At 41.3% G+C, this 25,529-nt stretch overlaps 1 protein-coding gene across 1 annotated transcript in view; it reads left to right on the forward strand.

Annotated features, from left to right (window-relative positions):
- The window catches only part of gria4a (glutamate receptor, ionotropic, AMPA 4a), a gene marked incomplete at both ends in the record, with an annotated part of 91,746 nt that overhangs the window by 15,521 nt on the left and 50,696 nt on the right, over positions 1–25,529 (forward strand). The window contains 6 exons of the mRNA XM_081370037.1: positions 6,360–6,544; positions 15,303–15,356; positions 16,031–16,189; positions 18,255–18,422; positions 22,866–22,970; positions 23,102–23,209. Of these exons, the coding sequence (XP_081226163.1) occupies positions 6,360–6,544; positions 15,303–15,356; positions 16,031–16,189; positions 18,255–18,422; positions 22,866–22,970; positions 23,102–23,209 (779 nt within the window). The remainder of the gene's footprint in view (positions 1–6,359; positions 6,545–15,302; positions 15,357–16,030; positions 16,190–18,254; positions 18,423–22,865; positions 22,971–23,101; positions 23,210–25,529) is intronic.

Genomic DNA, 25,529 nt, shown 5'->3' on the forward strand with positions numbered 1-25,529 from the left:
CACCCGAGTATGATTCTGGAATCGGTAGGCGGGGCTCTGACTGGGAAGCTCCCTCTGGTGGTGTGGGGGGAACGGCCGGTGTGGGTGGCGCAGTGGGAGCTCGCAGATGTTGGATTTGCTGGGTGAGCTCGGACACCTGCGTCACCAATGCCTGGACTGCCCGTGCGGTCTCCGTCAAACCCTTCTCCTGATTGTCCATGCGCCGAATGCTGGAACTGACGAATTCATCCAAGTGAGATGGGTTACTCGCTGCTTCCATGACGAGGGTCAGATCGTTCTGTCACGAACAATAAACAGGAAGCAAAGATGCAAGTAATCTCTTTATTGAAGGTAGAAACAATAGCCAGGTAGATAATAGACAGGCAGGCAGGCAGACAGGCAGACGGGTAGGCAACGCAGGGACTAGATGGTCAGATACGGGAGCTGAGTGATGAGATGACGAAACAGTGAAGAATCCAGATGAATGAAAACCAGTAGAACACGGAACAGGAAACGAGGACACGAACTGAAACTCCGACTGGACTGGATACACACACACACTGGAGACATCAAACAACGATCTGACAAAGAAAGGAGATTGTGATGAGAATTTATAGGAGAGTAAACAAGTAGCAGCTGGTGCGGGGAATGAGATCAGCTGGCGCGCTGATCAACGGTAACGAGCGGTAACGCCCACTAACACAGAACAACAAATACACGAGACATGAAGAAAACAGTGAATTCATGAACCGTGACACTTTCCTGACATTGTCCGTTATGATCACTGAGATACGCATTCGGACGGGACTAAAATCACAGAGAAGCGCTGGTGATTATTACTTTACCACTCCTCTCCATGTTAAACTAGTCCCGTCTGAATAGGGCTCAAGATATACTCTGGCAGAATTGTTCAATGGCAGGTCATCAAGGGTTAAGAAGCATTTTGATTGATTGGATCACAAGTGGACGAGGCTAAATACAGGTGTAAATGGGTCTAAAAGGTTTTGAGCTTGTCCACTGTTCCAGAGGAAGTCGAAAACACATTTGACCGGATGTTTGGTAGTGTAAACGCTCATGTGACCGAATGTGTTCAAACAGCCACTGAACAGCGTCTTCTCTCCGTCTACTGGCCTAACGCGTGAGCATTATGGGAAGAGCTCGAGTCAGACGGGGTTTAAACTGTCGGCTGGAGACACAAGTTTGGTTTGAAGAGGAAAAACGTACCAATCACAATGTTCTCTCATCATTCCTGATGTCTAACACACACTCTCAGCGTTCGGCTGATCTCGTCATTCCTGATGTCTAACACACACTCACAGCGTTCGGCTGATCTCGTCATTCCTGATGTCTAACACACACTCACAGCGTTCGGCTGATCTCGTCATTCCTGATGTCTAACACACACTCAGCGTTCGGCTGATCTCGTCATTCCTGATGTCTAACACACACTCTCAGCGTTCGGCTGATCTCGTCACTCCTGATGTCTAACACACACTCAGCGTTCGGCTGATCTCGTCATTCCTGATGTCTAACACACACTCACAGCGTTCGGCTGATCTCGTCATTCCTGATGTCTAACACACACTCACAGCGTTCGGCTGATCTCGTCATTCCTGATGTCTAACACACACTCTCAGCGTTCGGCTGATCTCGTCATTCCTGATGTCTAACACACACTCTCAGCGTTCGGCTGATCTCGTCATTCCTGATGTCTAACACACACTCACAGCGTTCGGCTGATCTCGTCATTCCTGATGTCTAACACACACTCACAGCGTTCGGCTGATCTCGTCATTCCTGATGTCTAACACACACTCTCAGCGTTCGGCTGATCTCGTCATTCCTGATGTCTAACACACACTCAGCGTTCGGCTGATCTCGTCATTCCTGATGTCTAACACACACTCACAGCATTCGGCTGATCTCGTCATTCCTGATGTCTAACACACACTCACAGCGTTCGGCTGATCTCGTCATTCCTGATGTCTAACACACACTCACAGCGTTCGGCTGATCTCGTCATTCCTGATGTCTAACACACACTCACAGCGTTCGGCTGATCTCGTCATTCCTGATGTCTAACACACACTCACAGCGTTCGGCTGATCTCGTCATTCCTGATGTCTAACACACACTCACAGCGTTCGGCTGATCTCGTCATTCCTGATGTCTAACACACACTCACAGCGTTCGGCTGATCTCGTCATTCCTGATGTCTAACACACACTCACAGCGTTCGGCTGATCTCGTCATTCCTGATGTCTAACACACACTCTCAGCGTTCGGCTGATCTCGTCATTCCTGATGTCTAACACACACTCACAGCGTTCGGCTGATCTCGTCATTCCTGATGTCTAACACACACTCACAGCGTTCGGCTGATCTCGTCATTCCTGATGTCTAACACACACTCACAGCGTTCGGCTGATCTCGTCATTCCTGATGTCTAACACACACTCACAGCGTTCGGCTGATCTCGTCATTCCTGATGTCTAACACACACTCACAGCATTCGGCTGATCTCGTCATTCCTGATGTCTAACACACACTCAGCGTTCGGCTGATCTCGTCATTCCTGATGTCTAACACACACTCACAGCATTCGGCTGATCTCGTCATTCCTGATGTCTAACACACACTCACAGCGTTCGGCTGATCTCGTCATTCCTGATGTCTAACACACACTCACAGCGTTCGGCTGATCTCGTCATTCCTGATGTCTAACACACACTCACAGCGTTCGGCTGATCTCGTCATTCCTGATGTCTAACACACACTCACAGCGTTCGGCTGATCTCGTCATTCCTGATGTCTAACACACACTCACAGCGTTCGGCTGATCTCGTCATTCCTGATGTCTAACACACACTCACAGCGTTCGGCTGATCTCGTCATTCCTGATGTCTAACACACACTCACAGCGTTCGGCTGATCTCGTCATTCCTGATGTCTAACACACACTCACAGCGTTCGGCTGATCTCGTCATTCCTGATGTCTAACACACACTCACAGCGTTCGGCTGATCTCGTCATTCCTGATGTCTAACACACACTCACAGCGTTCGGCTGATCTCGTCATTCCTGATGTCTAACACACACTCACAGCATTCGGCTGATCTCGTCATTCCTGATGTCTAACACACACTCTCAGCGTTCGGCTGATCTCGTCATTCCTGATGTCTAACACACACTCACAGCGTTCGGCTGATCTCGTCATTCCTGATGTCTAACACACACTCACAGCGTTCGGCTGATCTCGTCATTCCTGATGTCTAACACACACTCACAGCATTCGGCTGATCTCGTCATTCCTGATGTCTAACACACACTCACAGCGTTCGGCTGATCTCGTCATTCCTGATGTCTAACACACACTCACAGCGTTCGGCTGATCTCGTCATTCCTGATGTCTAACACACACTGACAGCGTTCGGCTGATCTCGTCATTCCTGATGTCTAACACACACTCACAGCGTTCGGCTGATCTCGTCATTCCTGATGTCTAACACACACTCTCAGCGTTCGGCTGATCTCGTCATTCCTGATGTCTAACACACACTCAGCGTTCGGCTGATCTCGTCATTCCTGATGTCTAACACACAACACAGCGTTCGGCTGATCTCGTCATTCCTGATGTCTAACACACACTCACAGCGTTCGGCTGATCTCGTCATTCCTGATGTCTAACACACACTCACAGCGTTCGGCTGATCTCGTCATTCCTGATGTCTAACACACACTCTCAGCGTTCGGCTGATCTCGTCATTCCTGATGTCTAACACACACTCACAGCGTTCGGCTGATCTCGTCATTCCTGATGTCTAACACACACTCACAGCGTTCGGCTGATCTCATCATTCCTGATGTCTAACACACACTCACAGCGTTCGGCTGATCTCGTCATTCCTGATGTCTAACACACACTCACAGCGTTCGGCTGATCTCACGTCTGTCAGAGCAGAAACTAAGTATGTTTCTCTGTCGTCTTCGGTTGTGTTCACATGTAAATAAGATTATTTTGTCCATTAGATTGAAAGATCTAAAAAAAACCCCATTTTTACCCGCCCATAGACCCTCCCCTGGAAGAAATCAGGACAAAAGTGGGTGAAAGTGGACAAAAGAGACGGATTAAAACACCAGGTGTCTCTCTCTCGTCTACTTGTGATCCGATCGACCAAACGCATCTTAACACCAGCTGTAAACAGGGCTAAAGTATCTCAGATCTTTATTCCCGCCCATTTCTCCTGAATCCAACATGTTGATCATGAGAACTGATTGTTTGCTCACCATCTAATCTACCCAGACCTTAATATGTGGACTTGTTAGGAGATGATTAATGATATTTGCTTATGCATGCCTGTATAAATTCAGGTAACACTTTATTTTACAGTGTCCTTGTTACATATGTTACATGTACTTACCATAGTAATAACAGTAAATTATGCATAATTACATGCAACTAACCCTCAACCAAACCCTACCCCTATAGTAAGTACATGTGGTTAATTAATATTACGCAGTACTTAAATATATAATTACACTGTAACAATGACACCTTAATATAAAGTGTATCCTAAATTCACATACTGTGTACAGACACACATATGACATGAGGAGTGAGAGGAAGAGTCTGTCCACACACACACACACAGACTGAGGATTGTGTACAGAGGATTCTCCAGGTCTCTGTTGGCAGTCTGTGTTTACTGACAGGACAGCTGGTGCTATTTCCTTATTATTGTGTTTGTGTGTGTGTGTGTGTGTGTGTGTGTGTGTGTGTGTGTGTGAGAGAGAGAGAGAGAGAGAGAGAGAGAGAGAGAGAGAGAGAGAGAGAGAGAGCTCATGGTCATCTGTGGTCTGTCTGTGTGTTGTGGTTTGTGTTATATCTGTTGCCCTCACATTCAGATGCTGCATTTGTCCTGATGTCCAAAGTCCTGCGGTGCGACTAAGGGCCAATTTAAAGGACATCTGTTGCTCTTGGCCGACATAACTGGCACACCAAGGCAGAACACACACAGGACATTTGGACAGGAGATGAAGCCAGAGCGCACACACACAAACACACACCTGTAGAAACACACACACACACACAGTCTGGAAAGGTGAATTCAAAAGTGACAGTAAAGACATTTATAATGTTACAAAAGAGTCTATTTAAAATAAATGCTGTTCTTTTGAACTTTCTATTCATCAAAGAATCCTGAAAAATAAAACTTATCACAGTTTCCACAGAAATATGAACTGTTTTCAACATTGATAATAATCTGAAATGTTTCTTGAGCATCAAATCATCATATTAGAGTGATTTCTGAAGGATCATGTGACACTGAAGACTGGAGTAATGATGCTGAAAATTCAGCTTTGATCACAGGAATAAATTACACTTTACTATATATTCACATAGAAAACACTTATTTTATATTGTAAAAATATTTCAACATTTATTTACTGATTTATTTACTGATCCGATCATTTGCTCTTGGAAGAATCTGTAGAGAATGGATGAGAAATGACTGAGTTAATCTCTTCTAAAAGTCTACATTTCTAGGAGACGCAAGCAAGCGTGTCTATCCGCGCTCCATTCAATGTCTACAACTGAGATGTACAAATATATGCATTATACGCATGTTAAAGGGGTGGTTGATTATGATTTGACTTTTCTAACTGTAGTTAGTGTGTAATGTTGCTGTTTGAGCATAAACAACATCTGCAAAGTTACAACGCTCAAAGTTCAAAGCAAAGGGAGATATTTGCTTTTACAGAAATGGCTTTTTAAGGACTACAACAAACGGCTGGTAGAGACTACACCACATTCCTCCCGGGTTAGTGACATCACCAACCCCAGAATTTACATAAACCCCGCCCCCTGAACACGATTTATAGATTATCATGACAGAATATGCTAATCAATGACTAGAAGATAACTACACATGAGCTGCATAAATTCATCAACTAACCGTTCAGAAATGTCCTGTTGATTCTACATGTTGTCTCTTCTTCTCGAGTCTCTCCATCATTGTCTGACTTCGGTTTGAACATAAAAGGCTAAAAGTTTTTGAAATGTTCAGTGCATGTGTGTGTGTGAGGTAAAAAGGACACAAGCTCTTGTAGCTCCGCCCCCTGTGCCGGGAGCAGCAGCTCATTTGCATTTAAAGGGACACACACAAAAACTGTGTTTTTGCTCACCCTCAAAAAGTGACAATTTTAACATGCTATATAAAAATATCTGTGGGGTATTTTGAGCTAAAACTTCACACACACTCTGAGACTTATTTTACATCTTGTGAAAAGGGCATTATACCCCCCCTTTAAGGTAAAGATATACTGTGAACATACATTAGAACACACACACATGAGTGTTTTTGTGGTGTTCTTGCTAGGATACGCGATCCTGCAGGCCATCATGGAGAAGGCGGGTCAGAACGGTTGGCAGGTCAGCGCCATCTGTGTGGAGAACTTCAACGACGCGAGTTACCGGAGGCTTCTGGAAGACCTGGACCGGCGACAGGAGAAGAAGTTTGTCATCGACCTCGAGGCAGAGCGACTCCAGAACCTTCTAGAGCAGGCGAGGACCACAGCACAAACATCACAATATTAATGTTCACCCCATTTACTTTCTTCATAGTCATAATGTCAATGATTCATCTGTGCACGTTATTCCTAAAAAAAAAATGTCTTTATAATCTTTCACCAAAATGTAATCACTTATTTTTCGATTCCTCCAACCTCCATGACACATTATTCACTATCAAACAATTCACTACCCACAATGGATCAAATAAAATGTTCCCCTACATTATTAATATAGCCTATATATTTTTAATTTTGTGCATGTAGATTTTTTTCTTCAAAAATTGAAGAACGTATTGTCACAATACAGAAAATAAAATCATTTGCGAATGCCATTTCATATTGATTTTGAAATTATTCTACAATATTTCAAATGCATTAAAAAATGATTTTCATAAATATTTGTATTTAAATATTTGGATTTAAAATAATCATTATTATATAGATTAAATTAAAATTATTGTTTATTAAAATGACTATATAGATGTAGTGTAAGCATTTTGAGCCATTTTGCTAACTGACTTTAAAATTAATCTGCAATATTTTTCAAATAAATATATTTTTAAAATGTAAGATTTTTAAATATTATGCACATTTATAAATATATAAAAAAAATAAAGTGAAAAGTGTAAATATTGACTTCTAATATAAAAATAAATATTTATAATATTTTTTAATATTTAAAAACAGTTTTATAATTCTGCTTTGAGCCATTTTGCTAAATAGCATTGAAATTATTCTAAAAAAATTAACTTTAATTTAAAAATATATATTTTATTATTTTTAAATATTTAGACATTTAAAATATATTTAAAAATATTATAAAGTGTAAAAATGCAAACATTAATATTTATTTAAATATTTCTAATATTTTTGATACTGAAATAATTTTAAAATTTGTAAAATGTAATATTCTATAGATTTTTAAACATTTAGACGTGTAAAAATGTAAATATTAATATGTAAATATTTCTAATATTGTTAAATATTTAAAATTTACATTTTGCTAAATGACATTGAAATTGTTTTACAATTTCTTAAATGTTTTAAAAAAAATATTTTACATTTTTTTAATATTTAGACAATTAAAAATATTAAAAAAACATACATATGAGTTGTTTTGCTTACTCACACCAGACTTCTCAACTAATGTCATGTCAACAAACCTAAAGGTGCACAATGACTGACAGGCAGATCAGATCAGACAGCCTTTCTGATTGGCTATAAAAGCAGAGGCCGCCTCCCACACTCTTCTGTTGCTGTTTGCAGAGCCTATGACTGTCACAGCCACACACACACACACACACACACACACACACACACACACACACACACACACACACACACACACACACACACACACACACACACACACACACACAAAACCTATTCCAGTAATATCTGTCAGGTAGCAGGAGCAGTTTATGGGTTGCACTCCAGAATACTAAATCGCTTACAGCACCTTTAAAAGGAAAGGCATAAAAACACAAAATCACAGAGAGCTGGAGGGATCACAGAGCGAGACGAACGATCAGTGCTTTCCTTCTCGCCTGCGATTTGTTATTTCCTCTGTTCTCTCTGTTCCTCACACACTCTGCCTGTCATGTGCAGTGAAACTCACAGTAACACGATGTACGGAGAGACAGAGAGATGAGAGCACAAGACTGCTGCCAAACAACCTGAAACTGACACATCACAGCGACCCGAGCTGAAGTTACAGCAACTTCGCCCATTTTAAACCTGCTTTGTATTGTTAAAATGTCAGTAGCAGGGCTTGACATTCACGTGTTTGCTCATCAGCCACTGTGACTAGTGGTTTTCCAAAGTTACCAGCCACTCAGCATTTCCACCATTTTGACATCGATACCATGGGGAAAAACTGCAAAATAGATATTTTTAATATTATCTCATAGGGCTGTGTATTGGCAAGAATCTGGCGATACGATACGTATCACGATACATGGGTCACGATTCAATATATTGCAATATATTTCGATACTGTGCATAAGGCGATATATTGGGATTTTTTTAAAGTAAAATATACTAAAAATATTTAAAAAAAAGACATGATGTGCATAAAAGTCAAAGAAGTTTACTTTAGGTAAACAATTCAGTACACAGAAAATCAAACTGCCAGTTTGGGCTTGTGGTTTACAGGTTCTTAGTGAGCAAATGTTTATATGCTCAAGTAGGCCATAATAAAAGAAAATAGGTACCGTACATAGCCCCTGTCACAATACAAAACCAACGTGAACTGGACGAAAATGAATGAAAGTGGATGAAAGTGAACAAAATAAATGTGTCATATTGAAATCAAGTTTTATGTGATAAAAGATTTTAAAGACGCGCGAATGAGGCGAACCGCTAAACGCCTCGTGCCGCAGGACCTCCAGACGCGCGTAAACGCGTCTTTGCATTGACTTAACATTGCAATCACTCGCGCCAGATGCTCTCTTCGCGTTTGTTGTGAACGATGCACGCGATTACATTTAGAAATAGACAAGCTTTGTTTCCAAATGCACCAAGCAAAGATATCCTTTCAGTTGTATAAACTTTTATAAAACCAGCCAATATAATCACAATAAACACATCCAAAATGAAATATTTAACATATAGGCTATATAACAACTGCACAACGTCTAATTTGTAAACAAAATGATTTACGCACTAAATCCAGCATAAACTCCGGCACAATTTGCATATGTTTAAACTCTCAAGACAGACGTCACATCCCGAACCTCACAGCAATTGGCTGCCGACTGCGTTTTTCGCTTGATATTTGTATAAAGGAACTGCCCAACTTTTTGACGCTCTCGGTCGCTCTCAACGCTTTCTCCGTCCGCTGTCAATCCTAAAATGTCCAGTGGACACGCACGTGCGTGTGCGTCTCAGCATAGCTATCTATGGTAGGGATTTAAACAACATAAACGTGAACCACTGTCTTACGGTCTTACCATGAATATTTTTGGACGTAAAAAAAAAAAATAAATAAAAAAATCGATATTGCGTTTTTGAAAATCGATACAGTATTGCAAAATAAAATATTGCGATACTCAAGTGTATCGATTTTTTCTTACACCCCTATTATCTCATAATTTGGCGGCCGGTATATTAGGCTGCTGTCACTTTAAGAGCTGACGCACGGATCCGTTATACTGTTACTATACTGTCTTTATGTGCTGCACTTTGGGTGTGAGCACAAAATCTGCAGGAATTAGTAAAATTATGCTCAATACGCGTAATCCCACACCGAAATTCAAGCCCTGTAACACCAACAATATTCATCCGGAGCAAATAAATCGAGTGAGTGAAGAGAGGCGGGTTTGTGTGTCACTCGCTGTCGGAGAGATGAGAGAGAGAGAAAGACTGGTATCGTGTTTTCTAGCGAAGAGTTTCAGATATTTCAGTATCTATGTATAGAAAAATCTATATTTTTGACAACACTAGTTTGCACTTAGCTTATTTCAAAAAAGGATTATTATATATAAAATTAAACCCGCCAGAGTGGGCAGAGGAGTGACTGCGTTACACATCACTGATGAAATACACACACATTTGGCAGGAGTTAATGTCAAGCCCGGGTCGGTAGTATATGTAAATGATAAGCAATGTTTATTGCTCACAATCTTTGTCAAATAATACACTTGTTTGTTCACAGTTTGAACGTTCTTGTTTCCATTTGTTTAATTTCAAGATCTGAGGTGAATTATCCACTTTTGCTTTTACAGCTACAAAGCTGGAGCACTAAATGATATTCAAAGTCACATTACACGCTTTTAACATTAAATAAAGCACATAAACAGTGCCTGAGATTATCATCGCCACACTTTGTGTTTGCTCCAGCGCGACGTCGCAGAAAAATAGAAAGCGCTTCGTTGCGTGTCGCGCCTGGTTAGGACAAACACTCATGGACAATATCCTTTTATCGCGCGTCACGTGTAGTTAGAACACGGTGTAAATAGACTTAAGGTCTATTTGATAGCACATGTTACACATATTTTCCTTTTTTGAAGTGATTCCAATCATATTTCAAGCAATTTTAAACCATCATGTTTAACAGTGCGGATCTGAAGTGTCTCAGCTGGAGGAAAAAATACATTATTTATCGGCTTTAATATATGGGCAACATTTTCAGGCTGATAACGATAACATTAAAATTAACCATAAAATGGTCGATACCGATATATCGTGCATCCATATAAATTACAGTTCACCATATATTCACAGCTATTTCAAACTGAAATCATTTAACAATATTACTGTATTTTTGATCGAAAAAAGGCAGCCTTGCTGGTCATAAGAGACTTCTTTGAAAACCTCATGATGGCTGGTGTACATTAGCGCTGTGGCGTAATGTGTATCAGCGGTAATGATGTTGGAGTCACAGCTCAGCTCTCAGTGTGTCTGATCTATGAACTCTGAGATTGCAGGGTGTGTTTGATTGTTGCACGCTCCGTCTGTTCCTCGGGCTAGACCTCGAAAGGTGCTCATCTATCAGCCTGACAGTAGATTTGGCAAATACAACCACACACACACACACACCGTCTCGCAGTTGGACATCGTCAGGTACAACATCAACAGAATGTTGTCTCTACACGAGCTGCCAGTCCTGCCAGCGTGTTCCTGGATCTGGCATCTCACACAGACACCGGTTACACACCAGACCTGGGCTTTTCCATCTTTTAAATGCCACGGACTCCATAATAAAATCATCCGGAAATTTAACCAAACAATGAAGTAATATTATAAATCTAAAATTAAGTTACTTTATAATATTTCTTTCTAGTCATTAAAGTAATGCACACTAAAATTAAAATTTTATTTAATTTTATTCAAATGTTTCTTTTTTTTTCTATTTTATCAATATGTTTAATTATTTTTTTATCTGATTTAATCTATTTAACAGATTTATATCTATTATGGTTATTTTAATAATTTTTATTCTAAACTAACTTATTGATTATATACATTTAATATATAAAATTGTTTAGTCATTATGTACAGTAAAATGTATTTAATTTCAATCAAATATTTCTTTTTGTTACATTTTATCAAAATGTTTAGTTATTTTAATCTATTTAACAGATTAATAACTATTATTTTTATTTATTATTCATTTATTTATTTTTTAATCTAACTTTGATTATACACATTTAATATATAATTTGATTTCAAAATTACACTCGTGATTTTATTAGAAGCCATTTTCTTATGCTTTCTTATGCTTTGGTGTATTCATGCTTGAGTTTTAGAAAAGTAAAAAAATAAAAATAAAAAATAATAATATATATATATATATAGTCCCCTCCAAAAATATTGGAACAGTGAGGCCAATTCCTTTATTTTTTTTGTTGATTGAAAATATTTGGGTTTGACATCAAAATATGAATATGAGACAAGAGATCAACATTTCAGCTCTTATTTCCAGGTATTTACATCTGGATCTGATACTCAACTTAGAAGATATAACCTTTTGTTTGAACCCACCCATTTCTCATGTGACCAAAAGTATTGGAACAGGTTACTGGCAGGTCTGTTTTGTTGCCCTGGTGTGTCCTATTACATTGATTATTCAAACAATAAATAGCACTGAACGTCTGCGCTCAGTTTCAGATTTTGGTTTTGCCTGTGCAGACTGCATTTATAATTAGATGTGTAACCAACCAGAGAGCTGTCTATGGGTGAAAAACAAGCAATTGTGAAGCTGAGAGAAGATGGAAAATCAATCAGAGCCATCGCACAAACATTGGCCATAGCCAGTACAACCATTTGGAATGTCCTGAGGAAGAAAGAAACCACTGGTGTACTAAGTAACAGACCTCGAATGGGTAGACCAAGGAAAGCATCAGCAGTTGACGACAGAAATCTTGAGAGAGCTGTAAAGAAAGACCCTAAAAACACTGTTAGTGACATCAGCCACAACCTCCAGAGGGCAGGAGTGAAGGTATCACAATCTACTGTTCGCAGAAGACTTCATGAACAAAAGTGCAGAGGCTACACCAGAAGATGCAAACCTCTCATTAGCGAGAAGAATAAGAAGGCCAGGCTGGAATTTGGCAAAAAGTACAGAGACAAGCCTCAAACATTCTGGGGCAAAGTTTTATGGACTGATGAGACAAAGATTAACCTTTACCAAAGTGATGGAAAGGCTAAAGTTTGGAGAAAAAAAGTATCTGCTCATGATCCTAAACACACAAGCTCATCTGTGAAACACGGAGGAGGAAATGTCATGGCTTGGGCTTGCATGGCTTCTTCTGGGACGGGCTCATTAATCTTCATTGATGATGTAACACGTGATGGCAGCAGCAAAATGAACTCAGAAGTGTACAGAAACATTTTGTCTGCCAATTTACAGAAAGATGCAACCAAACTGATTGGGAGATCCTTCATCATGCAGCAAGACAACGACCCAAAACACAGTGCCAAAACAACAAAGGAGTTCATCAGGGGCAAGAAGTGGAAGGTTTTAGACTGGCCAAGTCAATCTCCAGACTTAAACCCTATAGAGCATGCATTTTACCTGCTTAAAAAGAGACTGAAGGGAGCAGCCCCCCAAAACAAACAACAACTGAAAGAGGCTGCGGTGAAAGCCTGGAAAAGCTGTCACAGTGTCTGGTTTGTGTATTCCTGGTGTCCACTAGAGGTCCTCTTCCCCACGGTGTCATCCACATTCATGAACTGCATTCCCCACAATTCCTGTCTGTCACTGAGTGTTCATTGTGTTCAGCTGTTCCATGTCATCATTGTTCCCAGCTGTTCCCTGTTTCATTGTTAGTTCTGTGTGTGTATATATACCCTGGTTGTTTCAGTGTTTGTCACGGAGTCCTTGTTTGATGTCAGCGCACTTCCATGTTTCCATACCTGTATTGTTTTGTGTTTTTCTGGACTGCCTTTGTTGGATTTTGACCTTTTGCCTGACTTGGATTACGATTACGGATTACCCTAATAAATTGCTATTGGATCTTACCTACCTGTTTGTGTGCGTCCCGTGACAAAAGCATTACAAAAGAAGAATGCAAAAGTTTGGTTATGTCAATGGGTCACAGGCTTGATGCAGTTATTGCAAGCAAAGGATTTGCAACTAAATATTTAGTCTTATTCACTTTAATCTATTTTAAGTTCATCTGTTCCAATACTTTTGGTCACATGAGAAATGGGTGGGTTCAAACAAAAAGTTATATCTTCTAAGTTGAGTATCAGATCCAGATGTAAATACCTGGAAATAAGAGCTGAAATGTTGATCTCTTGTCTCATATTCATCTTTTAATGTCAAACCCAAATATTTTCAGTCTACAGAAAAAATAAAGGAATTGGCCTCACTGTTCCAATACTTTTGGAGGGGACTGTATATATATACACACACACACACACACACACACACACACTTCAACTTTTTTGTGTTGTGGCCAATTTGATTTCAAAATTACCTACAAAAAAGTAAAACTTTAAAAGTATTTTTTTTTTTTTACTTTTACATTTTTTTCCTCTAGGCTTTTCTAAAACTCAAGCATGAATACACCATTACTGGACTTCTGAAAGCACAAGAAAATGGCTCCTTATAAAATCACGAGTGTAATTTTGAAATCAAATTGGCCACAACACAAAAAGAAGTTGAACTGGAATTTTAACTGGATTGACAGGAAGAGTAATTTTCTGAATCGTAATTCAAAGAAATAGAGTGCACTCTTTCAGCAGCGCTGGTTCCGGAAGTATTTTCTCCATTCATTTCTCCCATAGGGATTTCTTTATTAAAGCGTTATAAGCCATGAACCAAACCAATTGGCTATGAGGACTTTGATTTGAAGCAAAAAAGTAACAATAGAAAGAAAAAAAACTATAGATAAATATACAACTATTGATATAAAGATCGATTTAAATATGATGTACAGGTATATGTTTACACACACCTGCCAAGGACCAGATGATTTTTTTAAATGTCCTGATACATAAAACCATAGAACTCAAAATTCTTTTTCACATGACTGTAAATGGACATCCTACACACACACACACACACACACACACACACACACACACACACACACACACACACTTCCGAGATCCAACTTCTGCACTCTATTCAGCAAAAGGTTTTTACCATCCTGATCCACAACAGTTAATTTATTAGGTATGATGAAATAGATATATACATTTGTATTTCACTTATGCATTTATAAACATTTATCCATCCATTCAAATAGGCCTATAAAAACTTCATATGAACAATATTTTAAACTTTCAAAGAAGGCTTTGTCAGGTTAAAACTATGAATTTCTTCAAATCTGAACTGCAATTAGTCTTTTCCCTATTGTGATGAATAATAGTTATTTTTATTAGGACGGGGCTTGATTTACAATAGTTATTTTTATTAGGACGGGGCTTGATTTTGTCCGTCGGGAATTGATTGGATGGTTGTGGTTTGCTATTGGTGGATCTCATGTGAGTGACAGGTTTGGCCCCGCCCCCATCCTCAGAGAAGAGATGCAAGAACCAGGGGAAGTTATTTTGATTCAAGATTACAAGGGATTTAAAAAAATAAAATAATGATTTGCAAGGATAAATAATTTATAATAAACTGCAATATTCCATAAAAACAACAATTGTCCATTTTGATTTCATGGTGACTTTAAAAAGCATTTCTGAATGTCTGATGGGACTTAAACTGTAGATGCAATGCTTATATCACACACACTTTCACAAATATAGGTAACTTGTATGGCTGAACTCACTCCTTATATTTCTCTCTCTCTCAGATCGTGAGTGTGGGGAAACATGTAAAAGGATACCACTACATCGTCGCTAACCTGGTGAGTCCTGGCACTGGTTTATCCAGCTGAGTGAGAGAGAGCGGCAGTGATGGAGCGCTCGAGGAAATGAACAAATGTAGAGGACAGCGTGTCCTCTGGCCGTAATTCTCTGTGATGGAGCTGAGCCACTTTATTTTCCCCGAATAAAAGCCCAGACTAGAATTACATGTTGGCATGTTTGGCATCATTTGTGCTCCAGACATTCCTCAAATCATGCGTGCTGTTACTTTTAAGTGAGCAGATGCACCATTTTCACCTGCAAAATTTACACAGAATATCACAGAGACCTCCTTTTTTACTTAGTTTATTAAGAAACCACATCCTCAACACCCTAGAAACATGGTGTCTCACATTTTTTTTCTTTTTGGGTGATAGATTCATCTGAAATGGTGGTTAGTCTCAGGGAATTTGCCGTCTTTTTCATTTTCGGAGACTCTTGACTATGATGGACCGCTGAACCTGCACTTTGTTACGAGTGATTTATCGTTGCTTATTTGTGCTGTGCCTTAACTCTGTGTTGACATTTGTTAGTGTGTCAGCATGTGGGATATTAAGAAATGTTATAACTCACTCTGCCTCACATTCGTTCAATTCATCTCCCGTTTTCCATCTCCACCTTTTTCAGTGAATCGGCTTCATTCGCCCTCACTGTAATTTCCTCTCTCCCCTGACAGGGTTTTAAGGATATTTCTCTTGAGAGGTTTATGCACGGCGGGGCAAACGTAACCGGTTTCCAGTTGGTGGATTTCAGTAAACCAATGGTGATCAAACTAATGCAACGGTGGAATAAACTAGACCAGAGGGAGTATCCAGGATCTGAGAGCCCACCCAGGGTAAACGCAAATACATTCACAACATAATTAAACCCAAGTGCAAACACCAATAAACCAGAATAACAAACAATACCAATTGAGAGCGCCATTACGTGCACATGCTTTTAAAGACCTTAGGTAACAGCTCAAAGATTTGAGCTATAAACACTAATGAATAATTCCTTTTCGTCATTCTTTGCGCAGCAAACAGCAGGTTGCAAATCTGATGCTGTAATACTGTCAGACACATGTGGCAGAATTCCAGTCACAGATGTTTAGCCAATCAGACTGTGACAGGACACGTTCTCCGTCAAGCTTTAGCCAATGAGAAGCTGCCCAGTGATATTTGAGTCAATTACGCCATGACGGACTGCAGCCGGAGCCACGTTTTAACCCGTCTGGTGGGAAATGTGTGAAATGAAGTCAATGTTTACATTGTTTTGATGCCCTAGTGAAAAATAAATATACCAAAATGTATTTTTAAATGCATTTATTTTATGCTAGGTATACTACAAATACATTAACATATTTATGTGCTTAATATATAAAAACCTTGCAATTGTACCTTTGGTATACTTTAAGTCTGCTAAATTGGAACAATTAATTTTGTACTTAATGCAGATTAGTTTCCGGAAATAGTGCTGAGGTCCAACTAAATATATTTGATTGTGCTAAATTTTAACTATTGCAAATATACTTTAAATTTCTTGCATTTTAAGACTGATATTATACAGAGATCATACTATCCTTACTAATAGTGGTATTAAAACACATTTAGGCTTAGTATTAAGAAATTTGCATTGTGCAGTAAAGAAGTACTCCAAAATAAAGTTTAATTACAATATTTATATCAGTAGCCCAAGTCTCAAGCGATATGTCAGTAAATATGTTAATGGATTTGTATACTTTTAGTATGAAATTAACGTATTTTAAATACATTTTGGTATAGGTTTTTTGTTTTTTTCACTAGGGTGACTGGGATAACATTTTAATTATCCAAGAGACAAATTCACAGCCTTGGGAGGAAGTGACATTTGCTTTTTTCCTTAATTGAAAAATGTATCATTTTAACACACAAAAAAAAATTTGACAAAAATGGGCCACATTGAAATATATCTACACACACTATATACTAAAATGTGAGGACCAAATGTGAGTGAAATGCTAGCACCATCAAGCTCTTGCGGTACCACACAAAATTATTAAGGTTCTCCCTAACTGGAAAACAGTACAAATCTACTCATTAAGATGATTTTGTGCTGCATCAGCTAAAAAAAAAAGTAGCTTTTCCCCTCTGTTGAGAACATGGAGATCCTTCTCTACTCCCATTGATTAGCACTTCCATCCTGCAGTCCCTGCTATAAATTATCAGAGAACATCAAACCAATCTTTACAGGTTTATTAGAGCACACTATACAGGCAAGATCCTTGACTACCTCCATCTCTTGAGCGCTCTTGATTTTCTGCATCTCACTCTCTGACTCCCCCTTTAATGATTATTGTTTGTTTCTGTCTTTCCCTCAATGTTAATTGGATGTTATTATGCCTCTGCTACAACCATAAATCTTCATTTCCGCAGATCAAGTTCATTCATAATATCTTGTGTCAGTGCAGACACAGCCGCTGAGGCTCTTTCTGTCTTATTGGGCCGGATTTACTCATGCAAATAGCCATGCTTTTGTATTTGTTTATGGAAATAAGGGATGAAAATCCATTTTTATTATTGGTGAGGTTGGAGAGGAAGAGAAAAACGATAAGATCCCTGCACTGCTTTCCCCAGCAATCTCTCTGAATCTTTACTGCTCTGTTGCAACATCTGTACTGCTTTACAGCTAAATAGCTTTTCCAGTAACAAGTAGCGGCATCGCTACATTGCAGTTTTGTCACATTGCATTACGCACACAGCCTTACAAGCAAGCAGGCGGAGGTAATAATCAATGTGCTCACCTAGAATGCCCTCTCTGTTGCATTTACATCTACTTTAGGCACTACAACAGCTCAGCATTACATTTGATATGTGACTGTAAACAGGAAGCATGGGTAATGTAGTGTGAATTTACATAAAATATTCCTTTTACCCTTTTAGTACACATCATCATTGACGTATGATGGTGTGCTAGTGATGGCGGAGGCGTTTCGAAATCTGCGCAGACAGAAGATCGACATCTCTCGCAGAGGCAATGCTGGAGACTGCCTGGCCAACCCAGCTGCTCCTTGGAATCAGGGCATCGACATGGAACGAACTCTGAAACAGGTGAGAGCGGGTGGGATTGTGGAAGACAGATGAGAGCTGATGGGATGCTGTGAGCCAGGTGAGAGTGGGTGGGAATCTGTTCGACGAGTGGGAGTGAATCTGTTCGACAGGTGGGAGTGGGAGGGAATCTGTTCGACAGGTGAGAGTGGGAGGGAATCTGTTCGACAGGTGGGAGTGGGAGGGAATCTGTTCGACAGGTAGGAGTGGGAGGGAATCTGTTCGACAGGTGAGAGTGGGAGGGAATCTGTTCGACAGATGAGAGTGGGAGGGAATCTGTTCGACAGGTGAGAGTGGGAGGGACTCTGTACGACAGGTGAGAGTGGGAGGGACTCTGTACGACAGGTGAGAGTGGGAGGGAATCTGTTCGACAGGTGAGATTGGGAGGGAATCTGTTCGACAGGTGGGAGTGGGGGGGAATCTGTATGACAGGTGGGAGTGTGCGGGAATCTGTTCGACAGGTGGGAGTGGGAGGGAATCTGTATGACAGTTGAGAGTGGGAGGGAATCTGTTCGTCAGGTGGGAGTGGGAGGGAATCTGTACGACAGGTGGGAGTGTGCGGGAATCTGTTCGACAGGTGGGAGTGGGAGGGAATCTGTATGACAGTTGAGAGTGGGAGGGAATCTGTTCGTCAGGTGGGAGTGGGGGGGAATCTGTATGACAGGTGGGAGTGTGCGGGAATCTGTTCGACAGGTGGGAGTGGGAGGGAATCTGTATGACAGTTGAGAGTGGGAGGGAATCTGTTCGTCAGGTGGGAGTGGGAGGGAATCTGTACGACAGGTGGGAGTGTGCGGGAATCTGTTCGACAGGTGGGAGTGGGAGGGAATCTGTATGACAGTTGAGAGTGGGAGGGAATCTGTTCGTCAGGTGGGAGTGGGAGGGAATCTGTAGAACAGGTGGGAGCGGGAGGGAATCTGTACGACAGGTGAGAGTGGGAGGGAATCTGTACGACAGGTGAGAGTGGGAGGGAATCTGTATGACAGGTGGGAGTGGGAGGGACTCTGTACGACCAGTGAGAGTGGGAGGGAATCTGTATGACAGTTGAGAGTGGGAGGGAATCTGTACGACAGGTGAGAGTGGGAGGGAATCTGTACGACAGGTGGGAGTGGGAGGGACTCTGTACGACCAGTGAGAGTGGGAGGGAATCTGTATGACAGTTGAGAGTGGGAGGGAATCTGTTTGACAGGTGAGAGTGGGAGGGAATCTGTACGACAGGTGAGAGTGGGAGGGAATCTGTACGACAGGTGAGAGTGGGAGGGAATCTGTACGACAGGTGAGAGTGGGAGGGAATCTGTTCGTCAGGTGGGAGTGGGAGGGACTCTGTACGACCAGTGAGAGTGGGAGGGAATCTGTATGACAGTTGAGAGTGGGAGGGAATCTGTTTGACAGGTGAGAGTGGGAGGGAATCTGTACGACAGGTGAGAGTGGGAGGGAATCTGTTCGTCAGGTGGGAGTGGGAGGGAATCTGTAAGACAGTTGAGAGTGGGAGGGAATCTGTACGACAGGTGAGAGTGGGAGGGAATCTGTACGACCGGTGAGAGTGGGAGGGAATCTGTTCGACAGGTGGGAGTGGGAGGGAATCTGTATGACAGGTGGGAGTGTGCGGGAATCTGTTCGACAGGTGGGAGTGGGAGGGAATCTGTATGACAGTTGAGAGTGGGAGGGAATCTGTTCGACAGGTGGGAGTGGGAGGGAATCTGTAAGACAGTTGAGAGTGGGAGGGAATCTGTACGACAGGTGGGAGCGGGAGGGAATCTGTAAGACAGTTGAGAGTGGGAGGGAATCTGTACGACAGGTGAGAGTGGGAGGGAATATGTATGACAGGTGGGAGTGGGAGGGACTCTGTATGACCAGTGAGAGTGGGAGGGAATCTGTATGACAGTTGAGAGTGGGAGGGAATCTGTTTGACAGGTGAGAGTGGGAGGGAATCTGTACGACAGGTGAGAGTGGGAGGGAATCTGTTCGTCAGGTGGGAGTGGGAAGGAATCTGTAAGACAGTTGAGAGTGGGAGGGAATCTGTATGACAGGTGAGAGTGGGAGGGAATCTGTACGACCAGTGAGAGTGGGAGGGAATCTGTTCGACAGGTGAGATTGGGAGGAAATCTATTCGACAGGTGGGAGTGGGAGGGAATCTGTATGACAGGTGGGAGTGTGCGGGAATCTGTTCGACAGGTGGGAGTGGGAGGGAATCTGTATGACAGTTGAGAGTGGGAGGGAATCTGTTCGTCAGGTGGGAGCGGGAAGGAATCTGTACGACAGGTGGGAGCGGGAGGGAATCTGTAAGACAGTTGAGAGTGGGAGGGAATCTGTACGACAGGTGAGAGTGGGAGGGAATCTGTATGACAGGTGGGAGTGGGAGGGACTCTGTACGACCAGTGAGAGTGGGAGGGAATCTGTATGACAGTTAAGAGTGGGAGGGAATCTGTTTGACAGGTGAGAGTGGGAGGGAATCTGTTCGACAGGTGGAAGTGGGCGGGACTCTGTATGACAGGTGGGAGTGGGAGGGAATCTGTACGACCGGTGAGATTGGGAGGGAATCTGTATGACAGGTGGGAGTGGGAGAGAATCTGTACGACAGGTGAAAGTGGGAGGGAATCTGTTAGACAGGTGGAAGTGGGCGGGACTCTGTATGACAGGTGGGAGTGGGAGGGAATCTGTACGACCGGTGAGAGTGGGAGGGAATCTGTTCGTCAGGTGGGAGCGGGAGGGAATCTGTACGACAGGTGGGAGCGGGAGGGAATCTGTAAGACAGTTGAGAGTGGGAGGGAATCTGTACGACAGGTGAGAGTGGGAGGGAATCTGTATGACAGGTGGGAGTGGGAGGGACTCTGTACGACCAGTGAGAGTGGGAGGGAATCTGTATGACAGTTAAGAGTGGGAGGGAATCTGTTTGACAGGTGAGAGTGGGAGGGAATCTGTTCGACAGGTGGAAGTGGTCGGGACTCTGTATGACAGGTGGGAGTGGGAGGGAATCTGTACGACCGGTGAGATTGGGAGGGAATCTGTATGACAGGTGGGAGTGGGAGAGAATCTGTACGACAGGTGAGAGTGGGAGGGAATCTGTTAGACAGGTGGAAGTGGGCGGGACTCTGTATGACAGGTGGGAGTGGGAGGGAATCTGTACGACCGGTGAGATTGGGAGGGAATCTGTATGACAGGTGGGAGTGGGAGAGAATCTGTACGACAGGTGAGAGTGGGAGGGAATCTGTACGACCGGTGAGAGTGGGAGGGAATCTGTACGACAGGTGGGAGTGGGAGAGAATCTGTTCGACAGGTGGAAGTGGGCGGGACTCTGTATGACAGGTGGGAGTGGGAGGGAATCTGTACGACTGGTGGGAGTGGGAGGGAATCTGTATGACAGGTGGGAGTGTGCGGGACTCTGTATCAATGGTGACAATAGGCTTGTTCGACTTGAACTGGCGCTGCACAGACCGAACGGTTTATGACATCAAAGTACCGTAAGAGCAATTCAAAAGCATAAGGAGCCGTCTACTTTCTATTCGCTCTCGCGGTACTTTGATGTCATTCACCGATCGGTCTGTGCAGCGCTGGTTCAAGTCGAACAAGCCTATTGGCTGCATCCGAAATCGCATACTTCCTTACTATATAGTAGATAAAAAACAGTATGTGACAAAAGTAGTATGTCCGAATTTACAGTACTCATAAGAGAGTAGGCATAAGTACCTGATGACCTTCATCCAGTGAGATTCTGAAATGTGGCAAATGAATGTGGTACATCCAGATTACACTCATACTACACACACTCACACTATATACAACAAACTATTGTAACAGGTAACAGTGGGCATGACTCTACAGGTGAGACTGGGCAGGACACTGTCTGAAAGGTGAGTGTGGGTGGGACAGGTGGGAGTGGGTCGGCTCTAAGACAGGTGAGAATTCAGAATGCTGTCTGAAATGTCAGTGTGGACAGGAGTCTGTACAACAGGTGGGAGTGGGAAGGACTCAACATAAAGGGTGAGACTGGGCAAGATGCTGTCTGACAGGTAAGACTGGACGGGTGCTGTCTATGACAGGTGAAAGTAAGGTAAGAGTGGGCGGGACTATACGCAGGTGGGAGTGGGCGGGGCTTTCTTTGAAAGGTGAGAGTGGGTGGGACTATACGCAGGTGGGAGTGGGCGGGGCTTTCCTTGAAAGGTGAGAGTGGGCGGGACTCTGTATGACAGAGGACTTGGCGGAACTTCATGGGGGCTTTAAAACTGCAAGATGCAAAGGATGTTGCATAAATTAGCTATCAAAGTGGTTTAATCACTCTGACACTACTTTTAACTCATCTTTAATGGTTTTATCCACTCAGCAAAATATATAGCTATAATTCATACTTTTTGTTCCATGCTTACCAAAAGTGATGTGTGTCACTGTCTTACTAATACTTCTTTGTGTGTGTGTGTGTGTGTGTGTGTGTGTGTGTTTGTGTATGTAAAGGTGAGAATCCATGGTCTCACTGGGAATATCCAGTTTGATCATTATGGACGCAGAGTCAACTACACCATGGATGTCTTTGAGCTAAAGAGTAACGGCCCCCGCAAGGTCAGACACACAACACACTTTCATGCATTTAGACACACACAAGCAACATTTATACAGATACACACCGTAAATTCACCCAGAAGCCCACACACACACACTGGATTGATTACCCTGTCGTCTATCATCTGCAGATCGGTTACTGGAACGACCTGGATAAATTGGTCTTGGTCCAGAATGAGCTATCGATGGGCAACGACTCCGCTATGGAGAACAGGACGGTTATCGTCACGACTATAATGGTAATGTACTCACAACCACCAACATCTGCAGTCTTACACACATAGCGCCATCTAGAGGGAGCAGGACATATTCCATCAGTTAGACATACTTGAATAAAACTTGCTTGCTGACTGTATTGGTGAGAGAAACAAGGAAAGAAAGCGAGCCAGTGAAAGAGAAAAAGAGAGAGAGCTGATGGTGCAATAGTTCATATATCATGTTAAACTCATCAGTTATGCCATAGATAAGGGCACAAGGGGGTTACACTGAAGAAAGAAGTTTACAAATGAGTATTAGGTTGATGTTTTAATTTCCCTTAAAAATGCGCCACAGTAACCATAGATTCCAACAAATCAGCATAGTTATTAAGGAAACATCCCACTAGCTGACTAAAAACATTTTGATTTTGGTCAGCGGTGTCACACCTACCGACTGTTTTTGCTGAAACGTCGAAAGTCTGTCACATTCAGCGATAAATAATGGATGAGATGACAGACTGAAAGACTGCTTGTGACATTTCCATCCTATTCTGTCACGGATTGCTGAAATACGAACAGGAGCACCATGCAAGCAATTATAATAGAATGAATGTATAGACGAATATTCAAATGCGCTATGTGACTTTGCATTCGATGTCAATTCTTAAGCCTGAGCACATTTACATTTACATTAATGCATTTGGTAGACGCTTTTAACCCAAAGGAACTTGCATTGCATTCATGCATTCTCTGGCAATGGAGCCCATGACCTTGACTCTACTGTTTTAAGCTACAGGAATGCCATATCCCGCACAGAAGAAGCTCACTGGCCACTGCCAAGACCATGAGAGCTGCCCACGTACAGGCTCAGATTATTTCAAACTAGCTAAAAGTTGCTTCAAAGTCAGGAGGCATTAACAAAAAAGCCATCTGACCTCTGATTCTCCAATAGAGAATCTTCTACAGTTTGAAGCCCAAAGCTAAAAATCAATTAGAAAGACACCAGTATTAAAACCCTAAAAATGCAGAGCCTTTTAGCAGTTCATATTTTAGAAAAGAGGGATCTGAATAAATTTTTTCAGTAGGATTGGATATTGTTTTAAATTTAGCAATTCCCAATTCTACTTCTGCTTATCGATTTTTCGATAATGCAAAAAAAAAAAAAAAAAAAAGAAAAAGAAAGAAGTCAAACATTTAGATACCAAACATATTTATTCTGGCTTTTTGCAAAACATTCTGTTGCAGCTGAGTACTATGAACAAAAATCAGCAGGCTAAAGAACACTAACTAATAAACTAGACTAACTAATATTCATTTCAAACATTAATTAAGACAAGTAAATAGTCAGCAATACAATAAGAACAAATAAGCAAATTAATAATAGCACAAATAAATACAATATAGATTAATGCTTATTAAAAAAAAAGTTACATTAGTCAAGACGGTGAGGGATTTTCTGTTTCTTTTGTTTTTTGATTATCAGTAATGACACAGACGACAGCAGGTGTATTAGGCTGCTGTCACTTTATGAGCTGCACGGATCCAATATACTGTTACACATGCGATTTCTTTCTCAACTGTTTACGTTAACTTCAGACATAACTGACTGTGTTTACGAGGATATTCTGACATCGTTTTGTGTGCACAAGCACAAGAAGAGTCAATTCAGTATTCATGTAGTTTTCTTTCGTGTCTTCTTTGGCTTGAATGGTTTAAAACCACATTAAAATGCGCACAGACAGAAATCAATAAGTGGAATCGAAATTTTTATTTTATAACAAATATCCAATTCCTGACCTTAAGTATCCAATTCCATAACTGGAAGCGGTTTTTGATTCGCAACCTTACTTTTTCAGTCACTGTTTTTAGTGAAAATCTCAACATCAGAACATATTAAGATAAGAAATTGCATACTTTTTCTTGTTTCTTTATAATGCTAAGCTTTAATTGTCAATCTTTTACGTCAATGTTTTTAGTTAATTTTGAAAATATCAACATTAGAATTAAAAGAAGGTAGAACACAAGAAATACAAATATTAATAAACAGAGCAAATCCAATCCAAAAACATTTTATGTCATTTCCCCCCCCTCTTTTTTTAAGTGTTAAGCTTTAATATTTTAATGTCATTATTGATTTTTATGTCTTTTTTTCTAAAAGTTTGTATATTCAGTATTTTGAGCTGAATTTTAAGTGCTGTAAAATAATTTTGGTTGGTATTTTGGCGGACACTATGGTCACTGTGGTGAATTCTGTAAGGGTTTAAATAGGGAATAAGAGCGCTAGAAAATTATACCTTAGCAGGCTCCTCCTCTCTCTCTCTCTCTCTCTTTCTCCTTTTCTCTCTTTTCTTTTCTGCCGTGC

Source organism: Scardinius erythrophthalmus (genome assembly GCF_964197995.2).
Source record: "Scardinius erythrophthalmus genome assembly, chromosome: 7".
NCBI lineage: Eukaryota > Metazoa > Chordata > Actinopteri > Cypriniformes > Leuciscidae > Scardinius > Scardinius erythrophthalmus.